The following is a 15098-nucleotide window of genomic DNA, read 5'->3' on the forward strand; positions in this document are numbered from 1 at the left end:
TGAGTCTGCGCGTGCGCACTGGCGCAGAACAGCTGTCAGGAGCTGTCGCGGAAACGCTGGCGGCGCTGCAGAATTAAACGCAGACCTGTCTCCTCACCTAGGAGTCCAGCCTGAGGTGTGCTCCATCCAAGCCACGGCCCATCCAAGGCGGAATGCAACAGTCTTCATTTTAGAGTTTACTCACGAAGGCCCGTTTCACAGACGGAGAAACGGAGGCCGGGAGAGGACAGATGACACTATCATTTGCGGTCGCAGCTCGACATCAGTTCGTCCTGGAACCTTTCACTCTCGTCCCAGAGGGTTAGGGGTCGTCTGTGGATCCTCTCAGCGCCACCTGTGACCTCTAGGGTAGCTCACTTTTTTTTTGTAACCCAGCTGGTCCGCCTGTCTTTAATTCAGACTGGGAGCTGCGCTAGGGCATTAATAGGGTCTGACGCCTCTCTGTGCCCCCAACGTAGCGCCGCACAGGGTCTGGTACATAATACGTGCTAGTTTCTAGTCTCTCTTTTATTTATTTATTTATTTTTTTTAAGCTTAATTGGTGAACACAACTGGTTATGACTGCCCCTTCTCCCAGGTTTTTCCGCAGCACCATGGGGCTGTGACACAGTCTCCCAGAGGCCCCCACTTCCCTCCTCCCTTCCTTAAACAGAGCTCTGGTTTTGGCTCTCAGACATTGCATTTCCTGAGAAGAGAGAGGACACAGCTGAGCCCTGGCTCCTGCTTCTGCTCCAGCCAAGATCTGCCTGCCATGGCTCTGGTGCTGATCCTCCAGCTCCTGACCCTCTGTGAGCCACTGCCCTCTTCTTCCTGGGTCTCGGGCTGGTTGGGGTGCAAAGAGACAGGCTCTGGGGACCTGGGCACCCTGAATAGGGAGGGGGGAAGGAAGAGGGCTACTGACTCCCCTGGGGCAGGTGCACCGTGGTCAGGCAGGACAAGCTGAAGGTTTGGAATTCTAGACCGGAATAAGGAGATAGGACCTAGATCCTTGGGTCCTATCAAGGAAGGACACGGGGGTCCTGAATTCCTGTTCCTGGACAAGGAGAGTGGGGGCAGCATTTTCTGGGTGTTGAGTCAGGAGGGTGCTAACTCCTGGGGATAGCAAGTAGAGTTCGAGATTTCAGAGCAGGAAGAGATGGAGCCAGAACACCTGGGTCTCTGGGAAAGGGGGGAGCTGGTGACCCAGACTCCTGATGCCCAGGGAGAAGACACTGTGGGCTCCAATTATTGCCTCCTGGAAAAGGGGGATTCCAGAGGTCTGAACACTGGGTGTAGAGGCAAGAGGGGGCTGGGGCCAGACTTCAGGCTTCTCAAGTAGGTGGGGATTACTAGCCTTGAGTTAGAGCAACTGAGAGAGGACATATGGGTTGGATTCCTGTTTCCCAGAGGAAGGATTTAGATTCCTGAGTTTGCAGCGAGGTAGGACTGGGAGAAGCCTAGCTCTCTGAAAAGACTCAACCCCTCCACCTTCTATAGGGCCTCTGTGTCATGGAGACGTCACTCCAGCTGGTGAGTAATATCGCCCATCCACTCACCTGCAAGCTGCTAGAAGCCCATTTCCAGTTACTCACATTTTATTTTGGTGCTCAGCCTCACCTCAGGTTTCCATATTTCCCTCCCTCTCCTCTCTTCTTTCATCTTTTCCTTCCCTCCCCTCCGTCCTTTCTTTCCTTCTTATCTTCCTTTAGTGACCAGCATAGGTGGGTAGAGAAGACCATGAACTTTGGAGCTAAAGAGACCTAAGCTGGAACCCCACTTTCACCAAGTTATTCATTTACAACTTTGAATGAACCACTGCTTGCTACTCAGTTTCCTTCTCTGTGAAATGGGCTGTTGTGAGGATTTAATAAAACCACCCACGTGTACGGGGCGCCGGGCTGGCTCAATCTGTGCAGCATGTGACTCTTGATCTTGGGGTTGTGAGTTTGAGCCCCATGTTGAGTGTAGAGATTACTTAAAAAATAAAGGTATTTAATGAATTTTTAAAAATCACATGTGTAAAACCCTTGACTCAAAGCTTGGCACAGTGTGGGGCTCAAGAAATAGGACCTCTGGCAATGCCAATTATTCCCCCATTTGGAAGCCCATTTCCACCAGAGTAGGATCATTCACCCAGAAAGAGCCTTGAGTTTTTTTCCAGGTCTTCTGACTGGTGAGATCTCTGTCTCTCAAACCTCCCCACTACACCACAACTTCAAATAAAAATCTCCTGGAAAACCACTGATACCTTAGCTATCAATTTATTTTATTTTTTAAAAGATTTTATTTATTTGTTTGACAGACAGAGATCACAAGTAGGCAGAGAAGCAGGCGGGGGGTGGGGTGGGGGAAGCAGACTCCCCACTGAGCAAAGAGCCCGATGCAGGACTTGATCCCAGGACCCAAGGATCATGACCTGAGCCAAAGGCAGAGGCTTTAACCCACTGAGCCACTCAGGCGCCCCAGCTATCAATTTATTTTAAATTATTATTTTTAAATGCTAAAGCTAACATATATTCATGGTTTAGAATATGATTCCCAAAGGACATATAACCTCCCTCTTCCCCTTCCTCATCTTCCTTAAATAAGCTCTGAATCCTTACAAGAAATTTCCATGTATTCAGACGCATACATATATTTATATACTCCCTTGTTTTCTTGCCAAGACAAAATGATATTTCATGACACATTGTTCTGCACATTTTCCACTTTACAATCTCTCTTGGAGATGGGGCCATATCGTTATAATTAACTGCATGGTTTTTTAAAAAAAAGATTTTTATTTATTTATTTGACAGATAGAGATCACAAGTAGGCAGAGAGGCAGGCAGAGAGAGAGGAGGAAGCAGGCTCTCTACTGAGCATAGAGCCCCCTGCTGGGCTCAATCCCAGGACCCTGGGATCATGACCTGAGCAGAAGGCAGAGGCTTTAACCCACTGAGCCACCCAGGTGCCCATAACTGCATGCTTTTAACAGCTACGGATCATTTGCCACTGTGTAGCTAGGGTCTAGTTGGCCCTTTTCATGCATAGTTAGGTTGTTTCCAGTGTCCTTCCCCAGCCCCACCCCAGTCAGCACCTGGGCTGAGCTTTCTGTGCCGGTGTACGTACCGTTGTCTAGCATGAAACGGTGGAATCATGAGGGTATGCCCTTCGTGTATTTAGACAGAAAGGAATAAACCGCTTTCTCAAAAGGTACACTCAAGTGTACCTACATACCTGTTTCACCGTGTCTTCACCCAAATAGAATATAAACCATTATTTTAAGTTTTGACAACCTGGTAGGCAAAAAAAACCCTGTTGTTTTAATTTTTTTAAATGATTGCTAGTAACATTAAACAACTTCCCCCCCTCCCCATGTGTTTTCTATTGGACTTCCTCTTCTGTGCCCTGCCTGATTCATGTATTTTGTCCAATTTTCAACTCGGCTGGGTTTGCGATTTCTTTCTATACTCTTAATCTATGTGATGAATGAGTCCTTTCTGCCTGTGATGTTGCTTGCCGTCTAGCTCCATTTGTCTATTCTCCTACACAACTTGAAAATTTCACAGTCATCAAATTAACCTTGTCTCTTCTGAATCTTTTGTTTTATATTTTAAGATCACTTTCTCCATCCCCAGGACAAATGCATTTTCCTATATGTTCCTCTAATACTTTTACAGTAAAATAAAACAATATAGGTCTTTAATTAACCTGGAATTGGTTTTGGGGAATTTGGTCTGAAATTGGTCTGAGGTAGGGCTATACATTCTTTTTTATTTTATTTTTTTCTCATATAGATAGCAAGTTCTGGCAACTACTGAAATATGTTGACTATGTCACAAATAGTCTGAAGAGCATTTAAAATTACAGATTTCTGGGACCCAATCCCTTAACACTATGTTTCAAAACCATGGAGTAAAGCTCGGCAGTTGCCCAGCTACGCTCATTTGCAGCGAGGGCTGCCAATCCCTGACTGGGGTCCACCATCTCCCCTATTTTAGAAGCAGGAAACTAAGGATGAGAAAGAGGAAGGGGCTGCCCCAGGTGATTCTCTTCCCACCCCATCTTCTCAGGCTCCCAGGAAGCCCAGGGACGCAGCAGCCCTGTTAATTCAGTCCCCCCAGCCTTATCCCTCAAGCCATCGCTGGGGGCTCAGCCTGCGGCAATTGTAACCCCTGGGGTCAATGTGACCTTGAGGTGCCGGGCACCTCAACCTGCCTGGAGGTTTGCACTCTTCAAGTCTGGGGACATCACCCCTGTGCTATACCGGGATGTGTCCATGGAGCTGGCAGAGTTCTTCCTGGAGGAGGTGACCCCAGCCCAGGGGGGCAGTTACCACTGCTGCTACAGGAATCCAGGCTGGAATCTGGGTGTCTGGTCTCACCCCAGTGATACGTTGGAACTGCTGGTCACAGGTGAGGTCCTGGCAAGGGTGGGGGCGGTGGGAAGAAGGGACTTTGGGGTGTGATGAGGGATGGAGAAGGAGGGACGGAGAAATACAGGGAGAGATATAGTGAAAGAGACATACGGAGACAGACTTGTACCGACCCAGAGCAATAAGATCTATGAGGGAGAGAGAGAGAACTGGAGAAAGGGGTGATCCTTAACCAGGGGACTGTGCTCCCCAGGTGACCTTTCTGGCAATATCTGGGGACACTGTTTGGTTGTCACTACCACCAGAGATGCTGCAAAATATCCAACAATGCACAGGACAGTCCCCATCCCCACCCCCTACAACAAAGAATTATCCAGATTTGAGCGCTGAGGTTAGGAAGCCTTGGGAGAAACCCAGAACACCAGAAGAAGCAATTCCAGAGGCTGCCTCTGAGATCCAGGGTAGTGAAATACACAGGACCGGACACAGGAAGAGAATTTTGGTGAGGCTTAGGCCAAGAGAGAAAAGGGGACATCGAGGGAGAGAGAGACAGAGCCGCAGAGAAAGGTGCACTTGGGGACAAGACACACAGGAAGCCAGGGACAAGGATGCAAAGGGCACAGACACCGACAGGGAGGCAGAGACACTGTGGGAGACACTGGCAGAGATAAAGAGAGACACGATGTGGGGGAGGTAGTGCAGAGTAAGGTACAGGTTAGGGGGCCGGTGACGGGACTGAGGGAGAGAGGGCAGGAGGGAGGGCATGAGGAGGGAGGTGGACGACAGGGCGGGGGAGGAGGGGCGGGAGCGAAGAGGGGCGAAGGTCCCGCAGCGCAGGGCCACGCCAGCGCTCGTCCCGGTCCGTGCCCCTCGCAGACCAGCTACCGCCCCCGTCGCTGGTGGCGCTGCCCGGGCCGGTGGTGGCGCCCGGAGCCAACGTGAGCCTGCGCTGCGCGGGCCGCCTGCGGGGCATGAGCTTCGCCCTGTACCGCGCGGGCGAGGCGGCGCCGCTGCAGTACCGCGACTCTACCGAGTCCTGGGCCGACTTCCCGCTGCCCGGCGCCCGCGCGCCCGGCACCTACAGCTGCTACTACCACACGCCGTCCTCCCCGTACGTGCTGTCGCTGCGCAGCGAGCCGCTGGTCATCCGCGCCGACCACGGTGAGAGCGGCGCGCCCCGGCCCGGCCCGGCCCCTGCTCCGCAGCCCGGGAGTCCAAGCCCCCAGCCTCTCTCCCTGCTTCCCAACCTGGGGGTCAGGACCCTACCCCCTCCTCCCCAAATCCAGGAGTCCAGGACCCCTGACCCTATCCACTACAACTTTGAGACGGGGAGCTGTGTCCCCAGTCTCACCCTGGAGGCTGGAGACCGAGAGGGTGGGGCCCGGACGGTGGGTTCCGGAGCCAAGCCTCTCTCCCTTGCTGTCCTGCAGGCTCAGGCTCCTTGGACTACACGCAGGGCAACCTCCTCCGTCTGGGGCTGGCCGGCCTGGTGCTCATCTCTCTGGGCACACTGATTATTCTTGACTGGCGCAGCCAGAACCACGCCCCAGGTGTCAGGCCCTGAGCCCCAGAGGACTGGATACAGATGGCTGCAGTGTGAGAAGACCTCCCAGAGACCAGGATTCCTGGGGTTGGACCGGCCCTCCCAAGAGCTCCACAGTCCTCCTGGCTGTGCCCAGCTTCTGGGTCATAATAAGCTTCCTACAGTGTGTTCTAGCTCCCTTCTGGGTCATTCCTCTAGTAGGTCAGTGGAAGGCTCTATCCGGCTTCCTGGACACAAGGGTTCAATTCCCAGTGCCAGCCACCACTCACTCACTGGATTATTAAGAAAGAGACCTTTCCCAAGTCTCATTTGCACTGATTGTAAAATAGGCTCACTGGTAATACCCACTTCTTAATCTTGTTGTAGGATAAAGTGGGCAATACAAGCAAAGCCCTTGAAAGTGACTGGCCCGTAGTAAATGCTCAATAAATGTTAGCTATCCTGTATCTGCGGTTTCATCTGGCCTGGAATGAAGTTAGCTTTTTTTCTCCCCCTCCAGTGCACATGAAAAGCTGATCCTTTAAGAAATTCACTGCCACTTCCTTCATGACATCATTGCAAACCTCTTCCAAACCCCTTCTCAGACATTCCCCAAAGGTAGACCGAAATCAGATCAAGGACAACTTCTTCCCTATTTAAAGCTTCATTTGCATGCAGTGCAGGCTGGTTTTCTGAAGCTGTCATTATGATTAAGTGGAGTCCATTGTTAAGGCAACAGCAAGGACAGTGTGTGCCCTAGAGCTCTGACCTAGACACTTACACCTGATGCCTAGCCTGCTTCCCAGGGCTCTTGGTGGCCTCCACAGTTGTAAAGATAATGCAGACCCTTCCCCCTTGCATCCTGTTTGCTCTCCCCTCCTGCCTCTCTCTCTGGAAGGCCTGACTACATTCAGTTTCTCCAGAGTTTATTAATTTAACTTCTGTTTTAATCTTGGTAACTCAGATGCCTTTATCATCCTCATACACACATTTTCTGTCTCTAAGCACCTCTTACTGCTCCTTTCTTGCTTTACACGTAATTTTGATGGAGCACACATCCTCTTCTGTTACTAAATTTTCCACCGTCCTCTCCTCCTCTCCCCACTTTATGAAGGAGAGGATGCCTTCATTTTTTGGAAAGTCCCTCCAGGGGGATGGAATAGCCTTGAGCAATCTACAGACCCTCCTGAGTTTTTATCCCTGAAAGAGGAGGGGAAGTATCTACAATGTTGGTTGGATATAACCAAACAAGATAACTTCTCCCCAACATGTCAGAGAGAGATCAGAAGAGCTCAGGTCAGCAGTTTTAACCTATCCTGCCCACAGCCCTTTTGGGGAGACATGAGCAGGAAGCAATGCTTACATCACAGCCCTGTACACAGATCCATTTACATCTATGAACTAGAGTTCGAGTTCTATGAAGCCATATTCACATATTATTTTATTATAATCCACTTTACTAAAAATGTGATCACGATTCCCTTCACTGATGGAGCAGCTCCCTAACACCCACGATGAGACACGATTTGAGGAAATTGAGCAATATTTGTTGGTGTTCTTTGGTTACAGAAACTGATCTCTGGACTTGTGTAAAGACTGGGAAATTCAAAATACAGCTAAACAGCATAAAACGGTGCTGTTTCAATACCCAGTTCTCCTGGTGGCTGAGATTTGGGTACTGCAATTAAGCAGAACTGAAATTTGAAGTCAGATTAGCTGCCTGGGTCCACTGACTTGCTGAAGGGATGGGAGGAGAGACTGGATGCAGGATTCTCTGGGTCCGTACTGAGTCCCGATGTGGGACTCCTGCGAAGCATATCCTGGGCTATCTCCCCGTGGACTGGATGTGCATGTGGGAAATCAAGGGGGAAGCAGGGACCCAGTGTCACAGGAGGGACCCAGACCTGGATGGGGCTGCAAAGGCATCAAATCCAGGTTCCTCGTTCTACAGATGGGCAGTGGCGGCATGGAAGGGTGGCATGAAGCCCCCGATAGTCACATTGGAAGTCAGTAGCCCATGAGGGAGGCTTCCCATAAGCTCCTGCTTCAGCTCCCTGCATCCGTTCATTCTCCGATTCCTTTGCCATCCAACCACTCCCCCCACTCACTGTCATCCACTGATTCTCATCCTTGTGTCTTTCTGTCCTACCCAACCATTCATCCCCTTTCCTCTTGCTCTTTTTAAGATTTTATTAATTTATTTGACAGAGAAAGAGACACAGCCAAGAGAGGGGAACACCAGCAGGGAGAGTGGGAAGGGCAGAAGCAGGCTCCCAACAGAGCAGGCAGCCTGATGGATGGACGCATGGGCCTGGCTCAATCCCAGGACCCTGGGATCATGACCTGAGCCAGAAGGCAGCCGCTTATCGACTAAGCCCCGCAGGCGCCCCTCCTCTTGCTCTTATATGAATATATACCCTTCCTTTTGCCCTTACGTATCATCCATTCATTCTTACATTCATTCATTCCTCCCTTTATTAATCAGTTTGTCAATTTATGAATCCACTGACCTATTTATACTTATTCAGTATCCATCGACCAACCTATGCATTTATTTATCCAACAAGCCTGAAGATTTCTTCTTCAGTGGGCAGAGGGGGAGGGGAAGTTGGAAAACTTAATAACAACAGAAGAGGATGTGTGCTCCACCGAATATAGGCATAAATCAGGAAAGCAACACATGAGTGTTGAGTGGTGAGAAGTGTTCTGAGGTGGAAAATGTGTGTATGAAGATGAGAAAGGAATCAAGGCTAACCAGATGAAAAATATAATATTATTGACAGATAATATTGATAGAATATTATTTTTATTTTTAAAGATTTATTTATTTAAATATCTTATTCATTTGTTTGAGAGAGAGAGAGAGAGAAGCAGCACACGTAGTCGGGGGAGCTGCCCAGGGAGAGGGAGAAGCAGGCCTCCCGCTGAGCAGGGAGCCCAATATGGAGCTCCATCCCAGAACCCTGGGATTATGACCTGAGCCCAAGGCAGACGCTTAACCAACTGAGCCACCCAGGAGTCCCTATTCATTTATTTTAGAGAGAGAGAGAGAGAGCACATGAGAGCATGGTGACGGGCAGAGGAAAAGGGAGAGAAAATCCTCAAACAGACTCCCCACTGGGCATGGAGACTGACATGGGGTTTCATCCCAGGACCCTGAGATCACAGCCTGAGCAGAAACCAAGAGTCGGCTGCCCCACCTGCTGAGCCACCCAGGTGCCCCGGTCACTTCCACTTTTGAAAGAGGAAGAGAAAGGGGAATATTATCACATTTAACTATTGCAAAGCAATTTACTGTTCTTGAGGCAGTGGTTCCTCTTTTTCTTTCTTTCTTTTTTTTTTAAAGATTTATTTATTTTAGAGAGGGGGAGGGGCAGGGAGAGAGGGAGAGAATCTCAAGCAGACTCCCACTGAACGCGGAGGGCCCCATGTGGGGCTTGATCCCACAACAACCCTGAGATCCCAACCTGAGCCGGAACCAAGAGTCGGATGCCTTCCTGACCGCACCAACCAGGTGCCCCCAGGCCGTGATTCCTTTATTTGTCACCCACAAATGCTCATCACTCCCAGGGTGCTCATAAGGCCCTTGTGACAGACCTGCTACCAGCTCTCCTTTCTATGTGCTCACGCCTGTGCCAGCACGCCCCTCCTTCTGGTCTCAGACTGGATGCTTCTCCACTGCAGACTGCTACTGGGCCCAAGTGTGTTCCCACAGAGCCCTATCGGACCCGAACTGAATAACTGCACTGTATTCGGATCCTCTCTCTCCCAGACCGAGACCACAGCTACTCCCAAGAGGGACCAGGTGTGTCCGGGGCCTCGCAGTGTGGCCCGCGGAGCTCAGCATGCTGCAGGTGACCCGAGGGAGCTCCATACCTTTGGCCTTGTGCCTTGGGCAGAGTGAGGTCCCCCACCACCCCCACCCAGATGTCCCAATTCCTGGAACCTGGGAAAATGTTGTAGTGGCCAAAGGGCCCTCACAGGTGTGATGAAATACAGCATCATGAGGTGGCGGTGGGAGTGGGGTTATCCCAGATTATTTAGGTCCCGTGCAGCCACAAGGGTCCTTATTTGTAAGAGGGAAGGGATCCGAGTCAGGGAAGCGATGTAGACACGGAAGCAGAGGTCAGCATGATGCAGGATTACAAGCCAAGGAACGCGGGCTCCTCCAAATCTGGAAAAGTCAATGAAGTGGATTCTGCCCTAGAGCCTTCAGAAGGAATGCAGCCTCTCAACCCATTTCGGACTTCTGACCTCCAGAACGCAAGGATAAAAAATTTATGTTTAGGCCACTACTTTGTGACCCTCTGTCACGACAGCAAGAGCAAAACTAATACTGTCAGCTTCAAGGGAACCTCTTTCCTCTTCCCACAAACCCAGGCATGTTCGCCCTTAGGATTTTCATTTCTGTCCCCAACCCTGCTTGTCCCCCCAAGTTCCCACTCATCTACTTGCACACATCTGTTGAATGCTCACCACGGGCGGCGTGCTGTGTTGGTGGCAGGTGCAAGCCTGAAGCTCAGGGGGAGAAGCTTTAACCGAATTGCGGTGTGTACCGTATTGATTAGGGAGCACTTCAAGTGGCTGTAAAAAACGGATCCCCTCCAAGGAAAAAACTATGTGATTTTATTTCTCGGGGCACCTGGGTGGCTCAGTTAGCTTTGTGCCTTCGGCTCGGGTCATGATTCCGGGGTCCTGGGATCGAGCCCTACATTGGGCTCCCTGCTCGGCAGGGAGCCTGTTTCTCCTGTGCCTGCCTCTCCCCTTGCTTGTGCTCCCTCTCTCTGTCAAGTAAATAAATAAAAAATCTTTAAAAACATTTATTTCTCTCTCACTTAACAGTATGCTGTTGAAACAGCCTAGGGCCATTATAACAGCTCTGCTTTTGTCGACATGTGGCTTTCCTATGTGGTTCTGAGCCAGCATGAAGGGAGGAAGAGAGAGAGAGAAAGAGAGAAATCACATGGTCATTTTTAAAGAGTGGGACCCCGGATTTGAACATGTGTCTTCTGCTCTCATCCCATTGGCCAGAACTCAGTTCCACGGCCAGGTCTAGCTGCAAAAGTGGCTGGGTTCCAGTGTATGCCCTTCTAAAAATGGGGGGCTCCTGCTACTTAAAGGAAGAAGAAGGGGCACCAGGGTGGCTCAGTGGGTTAAGCCTCTGCCTTCGGCCCAGGTCATGATCTCAGGGTCCTGGGATCGAGCTCCGCATCGGGCTCTCTGCTGGGCGGGGAGCCTGCTTCCCCTCCTCTCTCTGCCTGTTGCTCTGCCTACTTGTGATCTCTCCCTCTGTCAAATAAATAAATAAAATCTTTAAAAAAAAAAAAAGGAAGAAGGAAACTTGGGTTCTAGGAACCTGTGAGCCATCTCCATCAGTACAGCTATAGCAAAAAAGAAGAGGGAGATTTGAAAGCCTGTCTTCAAGGATCTGATCTCATCTCGGAGATCTCGGATGGCTTTGCTGAAATGCAGAGGTGAGATCTGAACGTTGAGCAGACTTCACTATAGGTGAAGGTGCTGGAAGCCCAGCAGGTGCAGAGGCCCCCTGCGGAGGAGGGATGGCGGTGGGGAGCGGTGGGGAGGGGAAGCAGTGTGCTACTGCCACCTTGTGGTCACATCTTTTCCCCGGAAATCCCTGAACGCCCTAACAGGCACTTCAGGGGACTGTAGCCATCCTCCTCTATTCCGGCTGGACACTGAGTTGTGACTGGCAGCGACCCCTGTCGCTTCCGAGCTGGAGCGTGTCACCGTAAGGGCTCCCTCCTCCCCACTCCGTGCTCTCTCTTCTCCTGGACACAGTGACCAGCAATGTTGGAGATGGCGGCTGCTCCACTGGTCTGCATGCCTGAGGGACCAGGATGAACCGCGGCCCCAGACAGTCTCCCTGCCCCACCAGACTCCAGGCACTCCTCCCAGGAGCCCATCGAATACCACCATCTTTTTGTCCACTTGTCTCGGTCAACTCGAGCTTTTAAAAAATGCCATTCACTGAGTGGCTGGAACAACAGAAACTTACTTCTCACTGTTCTGGAGGCTGGGATGTCTGAGACCAGAGTGCCAGCATGGTTCTTGTGAAAGCCCTCTCCCTGGCTGGCAGGGAGAGGTTCTTGTATTCTCACAAGGCAGGGAGAGAGAGGGAGGGGGGGGGAGGAGGTAGAGAAAGAGATCCAGGGTTTCTCTCATGTCTCTTCTTTTAAGTAGGACACTAATCCCAACCATAGGATCTCCACCCCCATAATGTCATCTAAACCTAATCACTTCCCAAAGGTCCCACCTCTTAATACCAGCACACTGGGGGCTAAGGGCTTGATCACAAGAATTTGGCGGAGAACCCGACATTTAGCCGGTAACAGCATCCGTCTGGAGATCCGGTATCCCCTGCTTATTTTTAAAGAATTATGGAAAGTTCAGGCCGTGGGAAGGGGGTGGGGAGGCTCTTCTATGGGATCTTGGAAACCCTGCAGCTACTCCGAGTCTGGGCACAGTGCCTTGGGATCCTCCTAGAACATGAGAAGACGAGAGGCTAGTGGGGAGCTGCTGGGAGCCCGTGTCCCACTCACCTTACTTCCCCCGGGAAACTTTCCCCACATGCCTTCGAGGTGCTTCTCAAGTTCCAGTGAGCTGAGGCGCTTTCTGCCCTTTCCCCTCAGACGAGAGGCAGTAGATAAGCACACTTAACCACAGTCTAGATTGCGCTTTTGTGATTCAGTGGCCTTTGTTTCTGGTTCCTGGCACAGAGCTCCTAAACCCCTTACTTCCTCAGTGACGGGAGCATTTTTTGTGCAAAGGAGGCCACTCTTGATGAGCCTCTAGGTACCTTGGGGATGGGGGCTGGTCGTCAGAAAGGCCAGCCATGCAACTAGAAACTTGGAAACTTTAGCACCAGCCCCATTTCTGGGGAGAGGGGGAAAGGCTGGATATTGAGTGAGTCACTCAATGGCCAATAATTTAATCAATCGTGCCTCTGTAATGGAATAATGTAATGTGATAAAGATTATTTAAGAAATCTGGTTAGGAACACCTGGATGGCTCAGTTGATTAAGCATCTGACTCTTGATCTCAGGGCAGTGAGATCCCCGCGTTGGACTCCATGCTGGGTATGGAGCCTGCTTGAAATTAGTCAGTCAGTCTGGTTAAAGTATGAAGGTGAAAGCTTTGCCCAAAGTATCACTTTTGTTCCCTGATGCAAGTAGGAGAATGATGCAAATATTCATTCATGACTTTTTACTAAACTCTTCTCTGTTGAAATAAATCTATGCACAGAAGTGATATTTAAACAAGAGTCTTATAAGAGTCTCGAGACTTTAAAAATTGTCACCACATCTGTTGAAAACCACCTTCAAAGAAACGCCTGTCATTATAGTTGGTTTTTCTCCTTGATAATCCATTACCTTGTTGATTTTTCTGTGTCACTAAATGGAGAGACAAGTAAGCCCTGTCAAGACAATTGTCTCAGGGGCATGGTGCTTGTCTCCCAAAGGAATGGTATGAAAATCATAAAAACCTACGATGTGCTTGATTTCTTATTTTCACAAAGAGATTGAAAATGTTGTCTTATTTAAATTAGCATATCTATCAAATACAGTTTGTAGACTTGTAGTTTTCAGATTTGAATCCTGATTTTTAAAAGAAAACTGACAAAAAGAGTGTATTTGAGATGATTGAGGACATTTGGATCCTGGCGGGTCATTAGAAGGTATCAAGGAAGAACTGTTAGTTTTCCTGGGATGATACTGCTTTGGTGGTTACATATTTTTTTTTTTTTTTTTTAAGATTTTATTTATTTATTTGACAGAGAGATTACAAGTAGGCAGAGAGGCAGGCAGAGAGAGAGAGGAGGAAGCAGGCTTCCTGCTGAGCAGAGAGCCCGATGCGGGACTCGATCCCAGGACCCTGAGATCATGACCTGAGCCAAGGCAGCAGCTTAACCCACTGAGCCACCCAGGCGCCCACATATTTTTTTTTTTAAAGATTCTCATCTGAAAAAGATAGCTGTGTACTGAAAAATTGGAGGATTAAAAAGATGAGTTCACAAGAGAAGTCACTCAGTAAAATTTAACTATTACTTTATAGCTACTATATATTACTTCTTTGTCTGATTGCTGTGGCTAGGACTTCTAGCACAATGTTGAGTGCAAGTGGTGGGAATGGACATCACATATATATATGTACGTGTGTGTATATGCGTGTGTATATGTTTGTGTGTTTATACACATACACATATATATGTACATACTATATATAGCTCCTGACTATTATTTAAAGTTATTTTTTAGTATGGTTGACACTACTGTTTTCAGGTGCACAACAGAGTGACATGACTTCTCTCTTTGTTATGCTGTGCTCACCACATGTGTAGCTGCCATCCGTCTCCACGCAGCACTAACACAGTATCAGGGATACATTCCCTGTGCTCTCCCTTTTATTCCTGTGACTCATTCATTCCGTGGCTGGAAGCTGAATCTCCCTCTCCCCTTCACCCATTTTGCCCATCCCTACCCCCTCCCTTTCTTTCTGGAGACCATCCACTTGTTTTCTGTGTTATTAGGTTTGATTCTGCTTTCTGTTTATCCACTTGTTTTTTAGTTGGATTTCACATATGAATGAAATCATACAGTATTTGTCTTTCTCAGTCTGACCTACTTCACTTAGCATAATACCCTCTAGGTCCATCCATGTTGTTGCAAATGACAAGATCTCACCCTTTTTATGGCTGCATAATATTCGTGTGTGTGTGCATGTGTGTGACTTCTTTATCCATTCATCTATTGATGGACAGTTAGGTTGCTTCCACATCTTGACTGCTGAAAATAATGCTGCAATAAACATAAGGGTGTATATGTCTCTTCGAATTAGAGTTTTCATTTTCTTGCATAAACATCCAGTTGTGGAATTATTGGATCATAAGGTATTTCTATTTTTAATTTTTTTAGGACCCTCCATACTATGGCTGCACCAGTTTGCATTCCCACCAACAGTGCAAGAAGGCTCTCTTTTCTCTACCCTTGTCAATACTTTTATATCTTGTTTCATTTACAAACATTTTTTTAAATTGTAACCATTCAGACAGATACCTCATCATGATTTTGGTTTGCATTTCCCTACTGATGTTGATGCTGCTCATCTTTTCATGTGTTGGTTGGCCACTGGTATGTCTTCTTTTAATTGGATTGTTTGTGTTTTTTCTGATGTTGGGTTGTATAAGTTCTTCATATACTTTGAGTATTAACTTCTTATCAG

General features: G+C 48.8%; 1 protein-coding gene across 1 annotated transcript; it reads left to right on the top strand.

The window, feature by feature from the left end:
* The first annotated feature begins 35 nt into the window (after positions 1-35).
* On the top strand, positions 36-6325 carry OSCAR (osteoclast associated Ig-like receptor). The gene is made up of 6 exons (XM_082710113.1): positions 36-348; positions 653-788; positions 1477-1509; positions 4035-4376; positions 5213-5497; positions 5767-6325. The coding sequence occupies exons 2-6, from the start codon at positions 752-754 to the stop codon at positions 5898-5900; spliced, it is 831 nt and encodes a 276-aa protein (XP_082566239.1). The 5' UTR covers positions 36-348; positions 653-751; the 3' UTR covers positions 5901-6325.
* The last annotated feature ends 8773 nt before the right edge of the window (positions 6326-15098 follow it).

The sequence above is a fragment of the Mustela nivalis genome (genome assembly GCF_964662115.1).
Source record: "Mustela nivalis genome assembly, chromosome: 18".
NCBI lineage: Eukaryota > Metazoa > Chordata > Mammalia > Carnivora > Mustelidae > Mustela > Mustela nivalis.

Excerpts from the sequence above, each read along its gene's own strand:
- OSCAR (XM_082710113.1), top strand. The coding sequence starts at position 752 with ATGGCTCTGGTGCTGATCCTCCAGCTCCTGACCCTCT. Across the intron at positions 789-1,476 it reads CCTCCAGCTCCTGACCCTCT|GGCCTCTGTGTCATGGAGAC; the intron begins GTGAGCCACTGC and ends CACCTTCTATAG. Across the intron at positions 1,510-4,034 it reads TGGAGACGTCACTCCAGCTG|GCTCCCAGGAAGCCCAGGGA; the intron begins GTGAGTAATATC and ends CCATCTTCTCAG.